General features: G+C 55.7%; 2 protein-coding genes across 3 annotated transcripts in view; one reads left to right on the top strand and one right to left on the bottom strand.

Moving 5' to 3' along the window:
- The first annotated feature begins 339 nt into the window (after nucleotides 1-339).
- Nucleotides 340-8,533, top strand: SLC48A1 (solute carrier family 48 member 1). Its single transcript, XM_004384547.2, has 3 exons — nucleotides 340-494; nucleotides 6,055-6,222; nucleotides 7,335-8,533. The coding sequence occupies exons 1-3, from the start codon at nucleotides 359-361 to the stop codon at nucleotides 7,469-7,471; spliced, it is 441 nt and encodes a 146-aa protein (XP_004384604.1). The 5' UTR covers nucleotides 340-358; the 3' UTR covers nucleotides 7,472-8,533.
- Nucleotides 8,534-8,625: 92 nt separating this feature from the next.
- The window catches only part of HDAC7 (histone deacetylase 7), an 18,204-nt gene continuing 6,780 nt past the window's right edge, over nucleotides 8,626-20,049 (bottom strand). For both annotated transcript variants that reach the window (XM_023738822.1, XM_004384545.3), the window contains 12 exons: nucleotides 19,666-19,786; nucleotides 19,353-19,402; nucleotides 17,907-18,014; nucleotides 16,612-16,667; nucleotides 16,345-16,432; nucleotides 15,462-15,581; nucleotides 15,120-15,217; nucleotides 13,605-13,723; nucleotides 12,570-12,703; nucleotides 12,219-12,303; nucleotides 10,884-11,022; nucleotides 8,626-10,749 (listed from right to left, as the gene is read on the bottom strand). In XM_023738822.1, coding sequence (XP_023594590.1) covers nucleotides 10,704-10,749; nucleotides 10,884-11,022; nucleotides 12,219-12,303; nucleotides 12,570-12,703; nucleotides 13,605-13,723; nucleotides 15,120-15,217; nucleotides 15,462-15,581; nucleotides 16,345-16,432; nucleotides 16,612-16,667; nucleotides 17,907-18,014; nucleotides 19,353-19,402; nucleotides 19,666-19,786 — 1,164 coding nt within the window. In that variant the 3' untranslated portion in view covers nucleotides 8,626-10,703. The remainder of the gene's footprint in view (nucleotides 10,750-10,883; nucleotides 11,023-12,218; nucleotides 12,304-12,569; nucleotides 12,704-13,604; nucleotides 13,724-15,119; nucleotides 15,218-15,461; nucleotides 15,582-16,344; nucleotides 16,433-16,611; nucleotides 16,668-17,906; nucleotides 18,015-19,352; nucleotides 19,403-19,665; nucleotides 19,787-20,049) is intronic.

Here is a 20,049-nt window from a genome sequence, read left to right as displayed (position 1 = left end):
TATCCTGATACGTTAGGCGTTAGGCCGGAGGATTAGCTCGGGAATCTGCCTTTTTTAAAACAAGCATCCTCCCAAAAGATCAGGCAGCCCGGAACCTCACTTTGAGAGGCACCACCAGATGTTCTGTCAGTCCCGGGCGTAGGCGGCCTCCGGCCAGGGTGGGGCGCTGTGCTGGCCTTACCGGGGGCGGGCTGGGAGAGGGCCGGGGGCGGAGCGCGGGGCAGTCGGTGGCTCAGGGCTCAGGGCTCAGGGCTCAGGGCTCAGGGCTCCCGGCTCCCGGCTCCCGGCCCTGCACCTGTGAGTCTCGGCTGCGCCGCGGCCGTCCTCGCACTTTGACCTGACTGGCGCCCGCAGCCCCATGGCCCCGTCCCGGCTGCAGCTCGGCCTCCGCGCCGCCTACTCGGGCATCAGCTCTGTGGCCGGCTTCTCTATCTTCCTCGTCTGGACGGTCGTCTACAGACAGCCGGCGACCGCGGCCATGGGGGGATTCGCAGGTACCCACCGGGGGCGCGCGGGGCGAGGGGGCGCGCGGTCCCGGCTCCCGGCCGGCTGCACGCGTGCCCCTGCTGGGAGGGCGCTGTCCGCTGCTCCGGGAGGCGCTTTCCCGGGGAGCGGGTTGGGTGTTTACCCAGAACGTTGTGGGCAGCGCAGGCCCCGCCTGCCGGGGCTCCTGGGCATTCTTCCCCGCGCCTTCGGGACCCGGGCGCGTCCCTAGAGCGCCGACGTCCATTTGCACAAACCTGCCTCGCGGTCCCCCGCCTCGGCCTCGCCTTCCGCACGCAGCCACCGGAGTTATCTGGTCTCCGCACCCTTTCTGTCGGCCCCTTCTGCCCAGTTCTCCAATTACGACGTCCTCTCTGCGCACCTGCTTCTCTCGCCATCCTCTTACACGGCTAGGTGTGAAGACCCTCTACACACACACTAACACTACCCACCCGCCTCCCCACCCGGGAATCCCCGCCCCTCCAGCGCTTCTTCCCCTGGGCTGGGTAGGGCAGAGAAAGGGAATAAACGGGGAAAGGAGCAGAACCAAGAGGGAGGGCTGGGGGGTTCCGCTGGAAGCCCATCTGCCTCCTTCAAGTGGGCACTCCCCAGCACCAAGAGAACCCTCAAGAGAACTGCACTAGGCATCAGGTGGAAACTGGAATCCTTCTTCGAACCCTCGTCGGTGTCTCTTTGCTCCTTCCCCCCCGCCCCCGCCCCGCACTTTTGTGGCTCCCTGGCTGGGGTCTGCTAAACCCTTTTGACAACGCTTTTATTTGCCTAGAAGAGGGGAGGTGGGGAGGCGGGTGCTAGAGTTAGTACATCAGTAGGCTCATGGATGGCCAGTGCTCCCCCCTGCTCCAGCTTGGTGTGCACGTTTTTGGGGAAGCCATTTCACCGTTCTGCTGTGGAACTGGTGTGAAGACGACGAGTATTTTTACTTGCTAACATTGTCTGTTTGTTTTCAATGTGCCAGGCAATGTTTAAGCAATTTATTTTCATTATCTCATTTAATCCTTACATTCACACTATGAAAAAGCATTATTGTCGTGTCCATTTTATAGATGAGGAAACTGAGGCTTTCAGAGTAAGTAAATAACTTGCTTGGGGTTACACAGCTACATGAAATAATACATGTGGGAAAAGCACTTTGGGGGAAAAATGCATGTACTTTTACATATGATGATCATATTCCATTATTAACATCGTCTGCTAGAAGGAGCCAAAATGGAGTAACTAAAAATAACTAGATTTACTCATTGCCACCAAACTTACTGAGCTCCATTCATGGTGGAGAAAGAATGGGAGGTGAGGTTTCTGCCTTATAAGAGGGGCATGCATGGCCACAGCCTAAGCAAAGCCTAGCAAAGCACTGGGGGTCACCAAGGAAGGATAGGTGGGGGCCCTGGCTGGAACATTCCTGTGCCTGCCTAGATGCCACACGACCTATGGGTTCCTGTCCTTCCTGGGGCAGCAGTCCATCTGCTCAGTTACCTGCAGACCACTGCTCCTTTTCCCTCTGCACCCCTACCACCCACCACGTTCTTCAAGGTTCACTTCTCAAAACTCTTTTTCTGTTTCCTGTTGGCCCTGCTGCTTTGTCCTTTGGAAAGAGGTGTGTGTGGCCTGGTCCCTTGTGGTTGCATAAGGCCTGAGATGAGGGTTGAGGGTTAGGAGGGAGGATGGATCGTGGGATCAGAGCTGGGTTTGTTAGAGTCTGGCCTGGTGGAGGTGGAGATAAGCCTTCCTTAGCCATGTGACCTTGGGCACGTCACTGGGCCTCAGTTTCCTCATCTGTAAGGAGTGGGAGGTGCTGCCACCAAAAGAGATGATCTCTAAGACTCCGTTCCAGGTCTGAAATTTCACAATTCTGGTGTCTACTCTCTGAATCTTTCCAGCTGCCTGTTAGAGGGCCATGGAAAAGGCCCTCTGGCTTGAACTCCGGGGAGTTCCCTGGGGTTTCCCTCTGACCCAAACTCTGCCCTCTCTCCCTCTGCGGCTTCCCTTGGCCTCTGTAGCTGGCCAGCTGTGGAGCCGCCTGCAGGGAGAGGCATGAGGGCAGCCGTCAGCTGGAGCCCTGGCATCTCCCTGACAGTTCTGACCGCTGACAACCAGAAGGTGGCCACGGAAGAGCCAGAGCTGCTTGGGGTAGGTAGGGGGTGGTGCTGGGCCAGGGCCACGTGACACCATGAGAGGGTCTGTAGTGAGCCTTCTTCCTCTTTTGGGGGTGAAGTGTCAGTGGTTTTGCTGACTTGTAAGCACTCCACTTCTGACTTAGGGTTTTCCAGCCCAGAAACTGCTGAGTCACTGGAGGGCAGCCGCCACGTGCTCCGTTCCCCCGAGTGTGGGACCAGGCTGGGGCTGGGCGGGGGGCTGGTTTCTGGCAGTGTCGGCTGTGGAGCCCCTGCTTCTGGTGGGAGGAGAGTTCATGGGTGAGGACACACTCTCCCGCCCCGGTGAATATGTGGGATGAAGTGGCTTCAAGGAAAGATGGTGGCGGAAGAAAGAGCAGTTTTCCTGGAGAGGCCTGAATTGGACCTCCTGCTCTGGCTTTGCCGTAGGAATCATGGGGAAAACGCACACAGACTCTTGCTCTAGGTTTAATAGACCAAGGAAAGAGAAAAAGATTAGAGCAGTTGCCCCAGGAGTATGAACGGCTCTGTGTTTGAGCAAGAGGCACACAGAGGCTCTGGGCCTCACCTCCCGCAGGGGAAGCATGGAGGGCCAGGGTGCGAGAACGTAAGTGTCCTGCTCGCTGGTCTGCATTCACGTTGTGGGTTCCTCGTGGCTTCTCCTGTCTTCTTACCTCCAGCCCAGCTACTGGGGTACTTTGACTGATCCACCCTGTGCCTTAGCTTGTCAGTTGGGAGCCGCCTCAGAGCAGGCAGAGTGGTGTGAGGAGTGAGGTCTGCCTCTGGGCCTGCAACCGATGGGTTGGGGCCTGGCCATTCTGCCCGGAATTGTGCAGCTCAGTGAAGGGTGGGGAGGGCACCAGTGAGGGATCCCTGCCCCCTTCAGTGAGCACCATGGGTGGAATTGGTGGGGGAGGGCTCTCTTCCAAGGAAAGTGGTGAGAGCCAGAGTGGGTGGTAGTGGGCCTGCTTCCAGACTTGGCATGTGTTTGTCTGGAGGTGAGGGGTGGGTTAATGCCACTTTCCTTTTCCTCCTGCTCTCAGCCCTTTTTGGTAGGTGCGTGTGAGTATGTCTGTAGGTGGGTGTTTTGGGAGCATCACTGGAGCATGGCCAGTGGACTAAAAGATGGCATGTTCACTGGCCCTTATTTCAGCAGTTTCTGACCCAGAAATGCTGAGTCATAGAGGAATTGCTCAGACCTCCTTCCTTTTCTCCTACGATGGCTTCTAGAAGCTTCAAGTAGGAAAGGATCATAGAACTCATCTGATCCACCCAGGCAGAGGGCATGAGGACCTCTCCCAGACAGGTGCCATCTGACTGTTCCTGGAATGTGCCCATTGGCCAGAAGCCTTCTTCCTAGGGCCGTTTAAGAAATCAGACAGCTCCCTCAGATAAAAACTTAGGATGAACGTAAGAGGAATGGAAAGACTTCTGGGAAAGGTGGCCAGCATGAAATCCGGATTATGTAAGATTTAAGTTGAGGCTGTGGGATTCTTACTCTGTCCTCCCCTGCTCGCTCCAGTTTCCTGCCTCGGTAGGGATGGAGAGATGCTTGTCTTGCCTCACCCTGACCTTGGGTGGAGGGACCCAGGTCCCAGGCCCCCAGCCCCGAGGAAGGTTGGGGGTGGGCAGGGGCAGAGCCAGAGCAGTGTAGGTGACACGGGTGAGGAGGGCGAGCTGTGGGGGCTGATGGGCCTCTGCCCTTGCTGGGAAGGAACCCTGGGTTCCCTGAGCACCCAGGCTGGCAGAGATCCTTAGGCTCACCGTTTATACAGGTGGAAACACCAGGGCTCTGGGAGGTGGTGAGCAGCCCAGCAATGCCAGGCCAAGGCTTCCATGGTTTTCTGTCCCTCGCCAGGCCGCCTGAACTGCGACTGCTTCTGAGCTGGTAACCAGAGCATAGCTCCGTGATGAAACTCTTCCTGCCTTTTTTTTTCAATTGAAGAAAAAAATTATTATTTCAGGCATAGATGATTTAACACTCTTACACTCACCACCCAGCCTAAGAAATAAAATATCATTGATTTAGTCAAAGCACCCGCCCCACCCTCACCTCCCTATCAACTTCCCTTCTTCTTCTCCCTTACCAGAGATAACCACTTTCCCCAACCCGATGCTTATTTTGGACATTTTGCACATTTTGGATACTGTGATGTGTAAGAAACACAGGACTGTATGCAGCTCCCTCTTTGAAAGGTCTGCTGACTCCTGGGGTCCCAGCCTGTGTGGCCCACATCCTATGGACCAGCAGGCTGGGAGCTTGCAGCTGGCTCTGCCGCTTTCCTCCTTCCCTCCTTGCTGGGGACCAATGGAATTGGTATTTGTTCCACCCTTCGGGCTGCACCAGCAGTCACTGCCTGGCACAGAGGGCACTCATTGTATTGGCTGAGTGGCAGTTGGCATTCTAGAGGAGATGTCATCCTGGAGGGCAGGTCCAGGGAAGGGCGGGGGGGTCTGGCCAAGAGCAAGAAGGAGGCCACTTGGATCCTGGGTGGCCCTGGGGTCCTCAGGTCTGGCCATGTGTCAAGGCTGGGCCTATATGTCCTGCAAGAACAGTAAAGGAGTTTGGGAAGAGCCCTGCTGTTCGAGAACTTGGCCACGGGCCTTGAGAGAGTTGACTGCAGAGTTCTGGCCCTTGAGGGGCATCCGGGGTGGTAGGTAGTGGGGAGTCCTTGGAAAGCATGCTAGACTGCAGCAGTTCTCAAACTTTGTAGTCTCGGAACCCTTATACACTCTTGAAAAACAGTACAACTCCAAAGACATTTTGTTTATATGGGTTCTAGCTATTGATATGTAACCATATTAGAAATTAAAACTGAGAACATTCTTAAACATTTTGAAGTAATATTAAAAATAACAGATTAACATAAATAATATTTTTGTGAGAAACATTTCTATTTTCCAAGACAAATTAGGGAGAACAGTGACATGGTTTAATATGTTTGCAGAGCTCTTTAATGTCTGGCTTAACAGAAGGCAGCTAGATACTCTTATCTGTGTCTGCATTCAAGTCATTGTGATATCATGTGTGGTGTGGCCTGCAGAAAACTCCATCATGCAGTCATAAGAGGAAAGTGAAAAAGGCCAGTATGATGTCAGCACAGTGAAATGGAACTCAACAGGACTGCCTTGTTTTTCTGGGTCTCGCAAGTTTTCCGCCTTTGATGGAGTGCAGTCTTACCATTTTTCTGTCGGTCCTTTTAGTGGAAAATATTTGAATTTTCCTTCTCTGACAGGTTTCTGCCTTACACAGGTTCTGGCCTTCCCAGGTATACTGCATTATTATGCAAATAAGCCAGGCCTAGTAGATTTCCCCCACCCTGTGTCCTGGTTACTGAGCTGAAGGTGGGGGTGAGGAGGGGCTGTTTGGAGGAAAGGGGACCGGCAGCCTGGGAGGGTGGATGGCTAGTGTCGCCACTGACGGAGCCTGTCCCCACAGGTGTGCTGGCACTCTGGGTCCTGGTGACACACGTGATGTACATGCAGGATTACTGGAGGACCTGGCTCAGAGGGCTGCGTGGCTTCTTCTTCGTGGGCGTCCTCTTCTCAGCCGTCTCCATCGCCGCCTTCAGCACCTTCCTTGTGCTGGCCATCAACCGGCGCCAGAGTGAGGGCCGTTCCAGGGAGGGGGCGGGAGGGCCGGCTGGCCGGGAGCGGGCGACTTAGGAGGAAACCCAAACCCACTGCCATCAGGTTGATTCTGACTCATAGAAGCTCTATAGAACAGAATAGAACTGCCCCATAGGGTTTCCTAGGCTGTAAATCTTTATGGAAGTAGACTGCCACGTCTTTCTCCCACAGGGCGGCTGGTGGGTTCAAACCTCCAGCCTTTCGGTTAGCAGCCAGGTGCTTAACCACTGCACCACCAGGGCTCCTTGACTTAGGAGTAGACCCTGGGATTCCAGTCCTGGCTCCGCAGCTTTCTTTCCAGGGACTGAGCAGATCACTTACCCTCTCATGGTTAAAAAAAAAAATGTGAGCGTACCCACCCCCTGGGGTTGGGAGGATTCAATGAAACGCGTGTGATGTGTTTAGCACGGTGAGGGGACATGTAAGCAGGGCTTTGAACCAGTTCAGTCGGGTTCAAACCCCTGCTGAGACTTTGCATTTCCACCCCCAGATATACTGAATCACAATCTTCAGTTTAACAAGATCCTCAGGTGATTCTTACGTATAATAAGTTTTCAGAACCACTGCTCTACTAGTGGTTCTCAGAACTGGTCCTTAACCAACAGCATTAGCATCACCTGGGAACTTGTTAGAAATGCAGATTCTCACCAGGGATTCAAACCGGAAGAACCAGTTCAAAGCCCTGCATGTAAGCAACCATAAATGATGGTACCATTTAGTCTTTCTGCCCAGCTCTGGGGTGGGAGTGCCCTCTGGTGGCTATGACCAGGAAGTAGCCAAAGGCTCCTCTCCTTGCCCCTAAGGAGTCTGATGCTAAAACAGGCTGGAAGCAGCCTAGGGTAAATGTTGCAAAAGTATATATGGTACAGACCTGTGATTGGCCAGCCCTGACCTTCCCCAGTTCCCACCATCTCTGGTCCCCCTGCCCGTCTCCTTCCAAACCCTGGGATGCTCTAAAACCTGTGTCACACTCAAGTCTTCTGTAGGATTGATTCAGCTAACCAGTGTTGGCAGGACTTTGAGCGACCCTGGGCTCGTGGCCTGGTAAGACCCTCTTGAGTCAAGGTCTGGGCTCTTCTCCCCCAACAGGCCTCACAGACCCCAACAGCTACTACCTCTCCTGCATCTGGAGCTTCATTTCCTTCAAGTGGGCCTTCCTGCTCAGCCTCTATGCACACCGCTACCGGGCTGACTTCGCCGACATCAGCATCCTCAGCGATTTCTGACCCAGGGGTGAGGTCTCTGCACTCTGGGGGTCCTCAGGACCTGGACTCAGCCTCTGAGACATCAGCCGGGCCTGCCCCATGCCCTGGGCACCCCAGAACTGGGGCAGTACACAGCAGGACGAGTATGGCCTCCTGGAAGCCGCCCTGCCTCCTTTGGGGGAAGACTCAGGTGTGGTAGAAAGGGGGTCCTGCTATGTTGATCCTCATTAGCCTGGCTGGAAGGCAGCTTTAGACCTTTTCAAATGGATCTATTTTCTTAGCACTCAGTGAGGAATCTTTGCAGGTAGGGCTAGGGCAACGAGGTCAAGGGGTAGGTCCTGGAGACCCTGATCTCTGCCTGGCTGCAGGGGCAGGTGGTTTGGTCCTTGCTGCCCCAGCCACTCTCCCTGAGCTAGGGTGACAGCCTGGGCAGGGCAGGTCAAGTACATACACTTCTACCCAACACCCTATCCTGTTGTCCCCCAAGGGTCAGGTAGATTAACTCAGGAGCCCAAGGGTGGCAACACTGGACTCTTTCCCCAAGGCCTGGGAAGCTGAGTGGAGAGTTGTGTCCCTCCTATCCTGTTTCACCCAGAGCTGGCCTCCATGAGCGTGCTAGAGCTAGGCAGTCATCTGTCGCCACTCTCACACACACCCCACACGCCCCAGAGCAGGAGTTGAGGGCAGGCTAAGGGTTGGGTCGGGAATATGCTCCTGCCTCCTGAAGGGCTTTGGGGGAGAGGCAGTATGGTGCAGGCTGGAAAGAGCCCCCAAGCCTGTACCCAGGCACCTCCAGCCTTGGGTTTCCACCCTGCCTTCTCACACCTGCTCCTCAGTGTGCCCAGATCACCCCAGCCATGACACCTCCCTTCCCCCCTTCTGAAGGACAGAATCTGCTTTTCTGCCCATACACTGGCCCAAGGGCTCACCTGACTTGGGAGGCAAGGGGCTACCGGTAAATCTTTTTACGTTAGGTTGCCATTTTGCACGGTCTGCCCCTTTTCCCCTGATGTGTCCTGCCCCGAGCTCTGCCTTGTCTGTGTCACTGTCACTTTAGCAGAAATACACCTGCCATTTCTATCAGCCAGCCTCGGGTTGTTTCTTGTCACGTGGGAATATTGGGGGGGGGGTCTGTGGGAAGGTCTGTGGGGGAAGAAGTTCGCTAACTATCTGATTAGGTGGCTTCCCTAGCCCAGACTGTGCCTTAGAGGGCAAGGGAGGGGGTCAGTGTCTCAAGCTGGAGGCCCCCCCGGCATGGGGGAATGCACCAGCTCAGTCGCCCCTTCTGGCCCTCAGCACACACCCCCACCCCAGCCAAATGAGGATGCCCATGGTCACGGCCACGGCCACCCCAATGGGACTTGGTGTTCCTGACCCTGAAGGGCCGGGGCAGATGGGAAGGGGACAAGCAGCAGACTACCTCTTCCCTTCATGCTCTCCCAGGCCGAGGGGGCTTGGAGCCAGCTCTGAGGTAATCAGGCTGCAAAAAGCCTGGCAACTCGGAACCATGAAGGCAGGTACTGGCAGCCCAGGGCCTTCCTCTTTGCTTATACTGGGTGAGCTTGTCCGGGCCTGCTGTCTCACTCATTCTTTCTTCTAGGCTCAGCATATGCTTAAAAAGTCACAGCACATTAGAGCAGGAAGGAACCATAACCAGTGTCTTTTTCTGGAGCCTTTTACTGATGATAAAACAAACAGAGGCCCCAGGAGATGATGTGACTTACCTGAGCTCCCAGTTGGGCCTTAAACCCAGGGATGTCTGATTCACAGCTCTTTGGGAATGCTGTAGTGAGCTGAGTCTGAGAATTTATGCTCCCCCGCCCCCATGTACACACACCTGGGCTGGGCCCTCCCTGTGTGCCAGCCCCGTCTATGGACTTAGCCCAGAGGGGCCTCCTCTCCATTACCCTGAGTGGGGGCAGGCAGGGGCAGCTAGGGTGTGTTCAGAACAGATTCTTCCTGCAGGGCGGCTGCCAAGAAAGGGCAAGGAGCTAGAGCAGGGGACTGCACCCCAGCCCAACCTGTGCCTTCTCTGCACCAACCCAGAGGCACGCTGTGCTGTGCGGCGGGAGGGCCGTGTGCACACGAACTCCACATCCCCGGAGCCCTTGTCACTTGCACTTTTAAAGCAAATAAAACATTTATTGTTCAGATTTTTTTTTCCATTTTTAAATTTTTTTTTTTTTTTTACAAAAACATGCACACAAACACAGGGTATGGTGGGTCTAGGGAACACACATACATACCCCTGTGCACACACACAGGCATACACACACACACAAATTCTTTCTTGGCCCCAGTCCTAGACCCCAGAAGCCTTGAAGACTTTGCCAGGGCAGCCTCCCCTTCTCCTGGTCTTGTGTTCACTCTCCTCACCCCTTTCCCCCTCAGCCAAGCTGGACCTACGTGGGGCAGGAATCAGAGTAGGGTTGGGGAGACCCCATAAACAGCGAAGGCTGGTGGTGGGAGGGCAGTGACCGATGGGTCCCTTGGGCTCATGCTGGGCTTCCAGGGGGAGATGAAAGGTTTGGCACCATTGGATTGGGAAGCACAGAACTCCAAGAGCACCTGTCTGCTCCACTAGGGCACTGAGGTGGTTGATGTAGGGTGGCCTCTGGCAGGGGCAAGAACCGGATGGGAGGCTTGCTGGTAACTGCTCTCTGAGGGAGCTTCATCTCAGTGCCCAGTGGTGGAGGGTAGAAGCTTCCAGAGTCATTTTGAGGAAACAGGCCAGAGGAGGGACTCCCCCTGCACTCAGGGATGTGGCACCCTTGGCTTTGTCCTCCTCCCCTCCTAGGGGCCTCTCCCTCTGGCCCCTCCTAGGAAGGGCCACCCTGGCTGAGGCCAAGTTCACATTTCTGTGTGGGCCTGGGGCTGTGTGCAAAGTCCCAGGTCTGTGGAGCCAAGAATAGTGGTTAAGGGTGGGCCCAACAAAGCCAGTCCTCTGCGCAGTCCTGAGGAACAGGGGCCACAGCCAGGGGCCCAGACCCCAAGGGCAGAATCTGTTCTGGGAAGTGTCCTGTGGGGCCTAAATGGCTGCCCAGCCTGCCCCCTCTCAGGGTTCTCTCTGGTCCCCACCCAAGGCCCAGGAGCCTTCTTGGGCTCCCTGGGGTGACGGCAAGGCAGGCTGTTCTCTGGCCCTGACCACCCACCCGCAGATCTCTGAAGACCTGGGAGCAGGTGTTGTTGCCAGAGGTTAGAAGAGAACCAGGTCCACAGGGCAGGGGTGAGAGGGCAGATCCGATCTGAAGCCTCAGAGATTCATAGGTTCTTCTTCCTCCACCAGCTGCTCTGAGGGCCTGGGGGAGGGACAGGGGAGGGACCTCAGCTGAGCTTCCCTCCCAGCCCTGGTCAAGAAGTCCGAGAAGGCTGGGAGGCATGGGCTGGGGAGAACCCGCGGGGTCAGAAGCTGTCTCCCGGGCTCAGACATTACCTCTCTTCAGCCAGGATGCCCACGGAGAGCGATGCCAGTGCAGCCACTGCCTCCACTTCTTCTGGGTCAGCCCCTGGCACCCTGGGCACCCAGGCATCTGGGCAGGAGGCCAGGCGCTGCATGCAGCCCCAGTATTTACCTGAGGCAAGAAGCCAGGTCAGACAAGCGGGGGGAAACAAGCCTCTGCGTCCTGCCACACCTGCACCCTAGACCTGACGTTGGGGCTGGAGTCTCAGGCTGGGGCCTGAGGGTGGTGGTTGTATCCTCAGCCTGGGGTGAGCTCTGCCACCTGCCCTTTCTCCCTGCTTAACACAACACCCACCCCTGACGTGGCTCCCACAGCTCTGGCCAGGTGAGCAGAGCTAGTCCAGCATGGCCACGAGCGGGGCCTCGTGGATGCCCAAGTCATTCTCCTGCCCCCTTTGGCCAAGAAGCCACCTCAGACCCATTCCCCATAGGTGTGCCGTTCCTAAGGGCACTGTGGGCCCATCTGCTGGTGGGGCTGGGTCTGGGTCCTCACAGATCCCTGAGCCCAGGAGCCCACTCACATGCAGCCCCCCCATGCTCAGCCCAGCACACAGTAAAGGAAAGACTGGGACAGGGAACAAACACAGTGTGGCCTCTGGCAAGCCGCCTACCCTCCCTGGACTTCCACTGCCCCGTCCATGCCACAGGAATAATAATCCTGCCCGCAGTGGTTAAGAAATAATGTGTATAGGACACGTCCGACACAGACCCTGGCACAGTGGAAGGGTTCCATGAAAGTACCAGCATGTCTTTATTATGCATGCTTTCTACTGAGCCCATGCTGTGCGGAATCCATTTCAGTCATTTTGGTATCCCCCGCTGAAGCACAGGCCTTCACGTAAAGTGCACATTAGATATTGAGTTGAGGTTCAAAATGTAACACCCAATGTGGGTGTTATCCTAAGACCCAGCCCCAAAGCAGGCAGAGCCCCCAAGACCCCTGTGGCCAGGACCGAGGGCAGAGGTGGGAGCCAGGCCTCTCAGCAAATAAGGCCTGAGTGTTGCTGTCAGCCTGGCCCTGGTCTAGGGCTGTGGCTACAGAGGTGGGGGCAGGTCCCTGCCTCTAGGAGGCCCCTGCTGCGTCCATCTGGAGGGCTCAGAGGGCATCTGCTCATGGGGGACTACCCCACCATTACTGCTGGGGTAGCGCACAGGAATCCCACTCCAGACCAGCAGCAGAACCCCTTGCTGGGCAGTGTTGGAGGCCCTGGGACCTTGGTCACTGGGAGCAGTGGAGCCTGGAGGCTCTCTCAATTCTGGGTGAAGGTGGCTGCCCTGCTCTAGGCTAAGCGTCCTCTCCACACTCACTGTGCACCCGGATCACAGCTTCCAGGGAGCGGATAGCATTGAGGTTGGGTTTCTGTTTCCAGCCCTCTTCAGAGAGGGGATCCACCTACAAAAAAAGAGTGCATCAGTCACCAGTCTCTTGGAGGCCTGGAGGCCCAGCCCTCTCCCACCCCAAGGACCCTAGGTCAGGAGACACTGGCCGGGGGCCTGACCTGGGGTAGAGGCATCCACTCTGCCCACCCTAGGCCTAGCCACCCCAGCTGTATCTATCAAGGAGGTGCCCCACCTGGCTGCTCCCTGGGGCGTTGGCTAGGAAAGCCTGCCTCACCTACCCCACAGATGCATGCATGGGATGCAGGGGTGGCAGCTCACCTTGTTGCCCAGAAGAGCAGCCACACAGGCCTCGGAAGCATCACAGATGGCGGTGAGGTCGTGGCCACCCTCCAAGGCCAGCACCACTGCACCTCCCGCCAAGTTCATCAGCTGCTGTGTCATGTACCCAAAACCTAGATGGTTAGGTGGGAAGAAACAGGAGGGGGCAGGTTAGAGGAGAGGCAGACCCATCCTCTCCCTCTGTTTCCTTGCTTGCTTACTCCCTTATAAATAAGGACTCAAGTACTTTCTCACTGAGTCCCATGCAAAACCTAGGAGTATGCCTCATTCAAAGGAGCCCTGGTGGCACCACAGTTAGGCACTCAGCTGCTAATTGAAAGGTTGGCAGTTCAAACCCACCCAGCTGCTCTGTGGGAGAAAGACCTGGCAATCTGCTCCTGTAAAGATTACAGCCTAGGAAACTCTCTGTGGCAGTTCTGCTCTGTCACATGAGGTCGCCGAGTCAAAAATCGACCTGACGCCACCCAACAACAACATGCCTCATTCAAGGCTCAGAGAAGTTAAGGGACTTGTGCAAGGTCCCTCAGCTAGTAAGTGGCAGGACGAGGACTTGAACTGGGCAGCAACTCCAGCCTAGGTCTCTGTCACTAAGCCACACTATCTCTTCTCTCTGCCCTCCAGGCCCATTGCTCGAGGGCTGAATGGGCTCCCTCTGTTCTGGGAATACTCTTCCTCCCCACGCTCCCTCTGGAGACACTGCTAACCCAGCCTGGGACCAACACAGTGGGGGTGGGGGTTCTATGGCTGAGCTTCCCGCCTGGTGTCTGATGGACTTAAGTCCCCGGGGTATGATGAGCTCAAAGTCCTCCGCGGTGAGCTGATCTGGTCACAAGAAGGGCCCTGGGCTATGCTAGGCTAAGAGATCCCAGGAAATTCCAGGACTAGTGGCCACACCCCAGTCCTCACACTCCCAGACCTGGGCCAGCCAGTGCCACCTTCCCATTGAGGCTTGGTGGGGCCTCCCACCCCAGCCCAGCCCTCATTCCCTACCTCCCCTGGGCCAGCCCTCCTTACATTTAGCGGACACATGGTAGCCACCCAGTGGGGGCGGGTGACCCTCGGCAGCATCAAACCCAGCCGACACCAGGACCAGGTCTGGAGAGAACTCTCGCGCAATGGGCATCACGACTATCCTGTGAGGTTGTGAGGAGAAGGGGGGCTCACCGCACTGTCAGGGCTGCCAGGGGAGGGGGTGCGGCCCTGCCCGGCACATACATGGCCAGCCCTCTCCCACCAGCTTTTCTGTGAGGCACCCTGCTCTTAGGACTCCAAGACACCAATCCCCTAGCAGGGTCCCTCTGACCTCCTTGCCCTTGGCTACCCACCCATGTATGTCCCTGACACAGCCTGAGGACTCAGCTGCCCAGGGCACTTAAATAGCAAGAGGCAGAAAGGAGCCAAGGATGGACACCAGAGCAACTGAGAGTGTGTGTATGTGTGTGAGAGACTATATGTGTATGAGTGTGTGTGTATGTGTGTGTGTCAGTACGTGTCTGTGAGTATATGTGTGAGTGTGAAAGCGAGTGTATGTGTAAATTTGTGTGTGTGTGTGTGTGTGTGTGTGTGTGTGTGTGTGTGTGTGTGTGTGTGCGCGCACATGCATGCCTGTGGGGTACGCAGGCAGGGCCACAGAGCAGGGACTATCTCACAGGTGGCCAAGCTGGGCTCTGGTCACTAAGCCTCTGGAACAAAATTCTTGGCACTCAGCTGCTGCTCACCTTGGACTGAGTTGACCACACCCCACCACTCACCAACTGAGAGCCAACTGGGGCAACTAGACCCTCTGAGGTCCTGGGCCACCTGGCTCCATTCTTTCATGCTGTCCCCTTGCCTGGCTCCCATAGCTACCTTCCTCCAGCCACAACATAGCCTTGGGGTCCCTTTTGGTATCCTACAGGATCTTGGGCTCTGGGCACACAGAAGCCAGGGACCCCATCATGTGGTCCTGCAGAATGGGCTCTTGTAGAGAATATCTCCAGAAAAGCATTAGGAGACCTATTTCCTATTTCTTTTTTCCCAAATGGCATGCAGGGACTCCAGAGTGAAACAGACACAGGGCTCCTGAACAGAGCCCAAAGCCCTTCTTCTAGAATGGCTTTTTTAGGTAACTCTCCCAGGTGGATATCATCTGCTCTCACTCTTTCTCCATCGGTTTAAGTTCCTCATCTCCTGCTGAAAGCCCAACCCCTCCAGGCAGCCTTCTTTGACTAAATGTGACAGCTTTGCCCACTCTACCCTGTCCAGCTCCCAGAACTCAGTTCTACACTGGTTCTTGGTAATGTGTGACTTAATAAAACACCCTTTGACTTTTTCACTCTTGTGCGTGTCCTGTCTTCGTATCAGGACTGGAGACCCCTACAGGCCAGTAACTGTACCTTTCCCCACCCCTGGGCTGGCCTAGTGTCCAGTCATTGGTTTGGGACACGCCAACAAGCCAACTGGTCACCTCCAACCTGGTGCTGTTGGGAGAGGGGCAGGAAAGGGAGGCCTTTCTGGGTCCGGCCACCTCTGTGCCCCCAGGGCACCTACCTGAAGGCAGCCAGGTATTCAGGGTCCCCCATGGGGGGGTCCAGACCTCCAGCCCAGGCCACATTGACATTGAAGCCCTCACCACTGCCAGCCCCCACCTAGAAAACAAGAAGCAAGTGAGATATGAAGAGAGCAGATTCCAGAAGATGTTAGCAGAATCCCAAGATGTTAGCGCTGCAAGACCAGCTCGTCCAGTCTCTTTACTTTCCAGATGGGGAACCTGAGCATCAGAGAGGCTATACAGTCTGCCCAGGATCACACGGCTAGTTGTGACAGAGGCCGAGTTAGCACCAGAGATGAGAGTCGATAGGGCTGGGAGATGCAGACCCGCCACACAGCTACCTCATCAGCGGCCCCACTGCCTGGGAAGAAGTTGCCATCATCATGGCGATGCAGGGAGATGTAGAGCACACTGGGGTCCTGGTAGAAGGTCTGCTGGGTGCCATTGCCATGGTGAACGTCCTGTGCAGAGAGATGGGTGGTGGATGAGGGAAGGTCTGAAAGCAGTGAGATGGAGGCTGGCACAGGTTGGAAAGGTTTCAAGGCTGGTAACAATTGTGGGAGTCAGCCCTCCTGGAAGAGCTGTATCCCTGCACTCGGTCACTCCCAGGACTACCTACAGGCTCCAGTGTGGAAAGTTCCTCCACTGATCTCAACTTCTGCTTAGAAATGTCCCACTCACAGCTGTCAACACAGAAGTGATGTAGCTTGTAGTTAAATGCATGTACTCTAGAGCTAACCTGCTGGGTTCAAATCCCAGTCTTGCCACTCCCTAGGTATGTGACTGTGTACTAATAATCTCTCTGTGCTGTTTTCTCATCTGTAAAATGGGTTATGGTCAGGATTAAACACAGTATGTAAAACCATTAGCATCTAAATGTGATTAGCGGTATATTAATGTTATTTACTACTACTGTTATTATTACTACCTGTAGGGGAAATGCAAGAATTACTAGGCCTCCTGAAAGAAGCCAATAGATGCCAAAAGACAATGCAAATGAAACCTCCCGTCCTCTCTGGGAGTTCCTTCCCACACACTATCTCCTCTGGGCCTCCCAATAGCCCTGTGAGGTGGCTATTATCTTCAATCCTATTTTCCACAGGAGAAACTGGGGCTCGAGGAGGCTACTGCAGAACTAGGACCTAAGCTACATCTTCTGACACCAGGCTCAGGTCTCTTCCCACAGAACTCTCCATTCTAAGGGGGCTAGGAACCAGGACATACCCAGTCCACAATAAGGATCTTGCTGGCCTTGCCCTGTTGTTGCAGCTGCCGGCAGGCTATGGCCACTGAGTTGAAGAAGCAGAAGCCCCTGACAGGAGGAGAGAAAGGTCTTGCCAGGCCATTCCCTCCCCACACCCTCACCTCTCCAGCCCCAGAAGGCTCAGAGGAAGGAGGGAGCATGTCCCGATAGGAAGGTCCCAGGGCCTGCCACCCACACCACTCTATCCAGGCCTACCCCAGCCCCACCAACCCTCCCCTAGGCCTTACATGGCTGTGGAACGGTCTGCATGGTGTCCTGGGGGCCGTACCACAGCAAAACCATTCTGGAAACAGAAAGAACACTTGTCAAACAGCCAGACCTCTGACCCATATTTGCGTGAACCTTTCCCCACCCCAAGGAACCTCCTCTGAGAAGAAGCAACAGCTGCTGGCATGTCTGACTGTGCCCAGGCTGGATGTGAAGTGCCCACCACTCGGCCCCACTCTTCATGCTTCTGTCCTCCTTTCGGGCTGGACATGCACACAGAACCAGCCATGGCGTGCCTGACTGCTATCACTTGGTAATAACAACAGCTACTGTTTATTGAGCAACAACCATGTGCCTGGCACTGTGCTAAGCACTTTTGAAATGCTGGGTTTCATCTTCACAACAGCTCTATGAGGTAAACATGATCTAACCCTCACAACATCTCCATGAGGTATGGTAAACATTATCACAGTCTTCAATTTACAGGTGAAGGGAAATCTAAAGCTTTGGGGGGTTAAGCAACTTGTCCGAAGTCTCCTGGTTGTAAATGGTGGAGCCAGGATTTTAAAACAACGACTGTGCTTTTTTTTTAAAAAAAAAAGAAAAAAAAATTTGTTGTTGAAAATATACACAGCACAACATATATCAATTCAACAATTTCTACATGTGCAGTTCAGTGACACTGATTACATTCTTCAAGTTGTACAACCATTCTCACCCTCCTTTTCTGAATTGGTCCTCCCCATTAACATAAACTCACTGCGCCCTAAGCTTCCTACCTGACCTTTCGAGCTGCTGCTGGGGCTGTGTTCTTCACTGCAAAGCTCCACCAAGGGGCTGGGATGTTTAGGACACTCTGGCCACTTTGGGCTGCAAGCTTCTAAACAATAGGGCTTCTGACAGTGAACCTTAGGACAAGTCACGGTAAGGTGCCCAGGTCAGAGCAAACGAACATGGGCACCAACTCGGTTTTTATAAACTCAGTACTGGGAAGAACGAATTGACCGGTGTCTGAGGTCTAGAGAAGTTCTGTACTTGCCTGTAGTCCTGGATGATCATTACCCTGAATCTTTTAGAGACCAAGGGTCCAGGGTCACAGAGGCTTGACTCCTCACCAAGAAACATGAGCCTAGGGTTCAAATCTCACCCTGGTCCCAAAGCCCTTGATTTCCTTTCCAAAATGCTGGGTCATAGCCAAGAGGAAAGAGAGTTTTGGCCACAGACACCCTTGTCTGGGGTTTTGGGCCTGGCCTTCCCTGCTGCCCCGTCCTGCAGCTTCCTCCACAGGTTGCCCACCTTCACCCCAACCTCCTACCTTTAGTTCACGGGAAGCTACTTTGAAGGCGAGGTCCGTGACGCTGCCCGCAGCCCAGCGGGCTGCATTAGAGGAGTGCAGCTCATTCCAGATGGTGTCAGTGTCCACCTGTGGGGCCAGAGTCAGAGCCCGTATCACCCAGGGCCTCCTACAGGTGCCAGGGCCCATGGGGCAGTGCCCACCCCATGGCCAGGACCCCAGGGGCAGGGAGCTGGGCAGACAGTGCTGCCTCCCCAGTGCCCCACCGCCCCAAGGCAAGGCCTCCTGTGTCCCCCAATCCCAGCATGGCTCCTTCCCAGCCTCAGTCCCAGCACCAGCCCATATCTGGCCAGCACTCTGCCAGCAGCATCACGCCTGCCTCCCCGCTCGGGGGAGGGGGCATGGCGTTACCTGGGCGGGACTTGGGGTTTGGGCCGGGAGGGGGTTTTAAGCCCCAGCTGACTCTGCTCAGGCCCTGCGGGATGGTCGGAGCTGGAGGGGCCGTCTGCACCACTGTCTTCCACTCAGGGCCCCTAGCCCAGGCTGGGAGGCCCCCCAAACCCAGTCCCTGGGCCTCAAGGCTAGGGAGGGGCCGGGGGGCATGATGGGGAGATGGGGAGGGCGAGGCGGACCAAGAGAGGCGAGGAAGGCAGAGAGAGTCGCAAGAGGCTGGAGAAAGAGAGAGAGAAAGAAAGACAGAGAGGGAGAGGAGGGAGGGGAAAACAGAAGCAACAACAGTTGGAAAAATCAGAAAGTGGCAAGAAATGGGAAGTTGTGAATAGGGCACTGGCTGGCTCCCAAACAGCCCTCCCACCAGCTACAGCTCCCATTTTCCCTTCAGAATTAGGCTCTATCCCCTGCTCCACACCTCACAGGGAACAACACTGTGGGGACTTTTTAGGCAAGGAGAGCTCCCCTAGAGGAGGCTGGAAGCCCCTAAAACAGAGTGAGGAGCGAGGAAGCAAAGCTGGGCAGTGAAGGGCTGTGTCCTGAGGCAGGGACACCAGAAACACCATCACAGCCCCACCCCGGCAGGCCAATGCTGAGGACAGTCCAGAGGCAGCCCCTACTTGTGCTGGGAGGCCCTGTCCAGGGCAGGCAAAGCCATCTGGGGCTTGTGGTGTGGCCAATGTCCAGACTCAGGGGTCTTACAAAGGCAGACAATCCCAGGCCCCAATCTTGGCCCTGCTTTTAAGCCTCAAAATCACTCTCTCACTCAATAGTTACAAAACACCTTCTAAGTGAGAGGCTCTGGGCTCCACACTCAGGAGACACTAATGGTCAAGGGCACACTGTCCACAGGATCTTATACACCAGCAGGGCTTCCAGGGCATCATAGGAAATTCCCTGGCCCACCTAGTCTGCAGAACCCCAAGAACAAGAAGGCAGGGGCTGGGCCTGGGAACTGAAGGGAGGAGCTCAGAGAGCCCTTGGCAATGCCCACTTGGGACCCCCGGGCACACTTACCCCAACCCCACCACAGGGCAGCATCACAAACATCCGCTGTGCCAGGAGCCCTGTGGGGAGAGGTCCGCCATCCGTGTGAATATGAGTTTGTTTAGCCTCTGGCCTGGCAGGAGCTGGAGGCCCTGATAAGAGGGCCTGGGGGTGGGGGGTGGGGTGTGAGGAGAAGAAACAGGGTAGGGGGAGGAGGAGGGGGCCACAGAGAGGACAGAGGAGATCAGGGGAGGCAAGGATGCTGGAGGGCTGGGATGAGAGCAAAGGGATGGAGCTGGACCTCGGCCGGACCTAGGGAACACTAGGCAGCACAGAGCTCTACCTGCCAGCTTCCCGTTGTCCAGTTTGAGGCGACTAAGCGGGTTGGTACCGTAGAGGAGCACGTGCCTCTCGGAGTGGACTGACTGCAGCTCCTCCAAGGAGGCCTTCCGGCCCCGGAGACACTAAGGAGGAGAGTGAGGGCCCACAAGCTCCTAAGCCCCTGCTCCTGCCCTTTCCGTCCATTACCACTGACCTCGTGTGTCCCCACCACTTCCCCTCCCATCATTCTCCCCTCTGACTCTGCAGCCCCACACACCCCCTCATCTCACGCTGGCTGTGGAGCCTGGACTCCTTCCCCTCCATCACTCTCCCCTCTGACTCTGCAGCCCCACACACTCCCTCACCTCATGCTGGCTGTGAAGCCTTGACCCCTTCCCCTCCATCA

The sequence above is a fragment of the Trichechus manatus genome, unplaced genomic scaffold, assembly GCF_000243295.1.
Source record: "Trichechus manatus latirostris isolate Lorelei unplaced genomic scaffold, TriManLat1.0 scaffold00123, whole genome shotgun sequence".
NCBI classification, from domain to species: domain Eukaryota; kingdom Metazoa; phylum Chordata; class Mammalia; order Sirenia; family Trichechidae; genus Trichechus; species Trichechus manatus.
Note: the sequence above shows the minus strand (reverse complement) of the source record. Positions and strands in the feature narration are given on the sequence as shown.

Coding starts and splice junctions, on each gene's coding strand:
- SLC48A1 (XM_004384547.2), top strand. CDS start 359: ATGGCCCCGTCCCGGCTGCAGCTCGGCCTCCGCGCCGCCTACTCGGGC. Junction 495..6,054: donor GGCCATGGGGGGATTCGCAG/GTACCCACCGGG, acceptor CTGTCCCCACAG/GTGTGCTGGCACTCTGGGTC. Junction 6,223..7,334: donor GGCCATCAACCGGCGCCAGA/GTGAGGGCCGTT, acceptor CTCCCCCAACAG/GCCTCACAGACCCCAACAGC.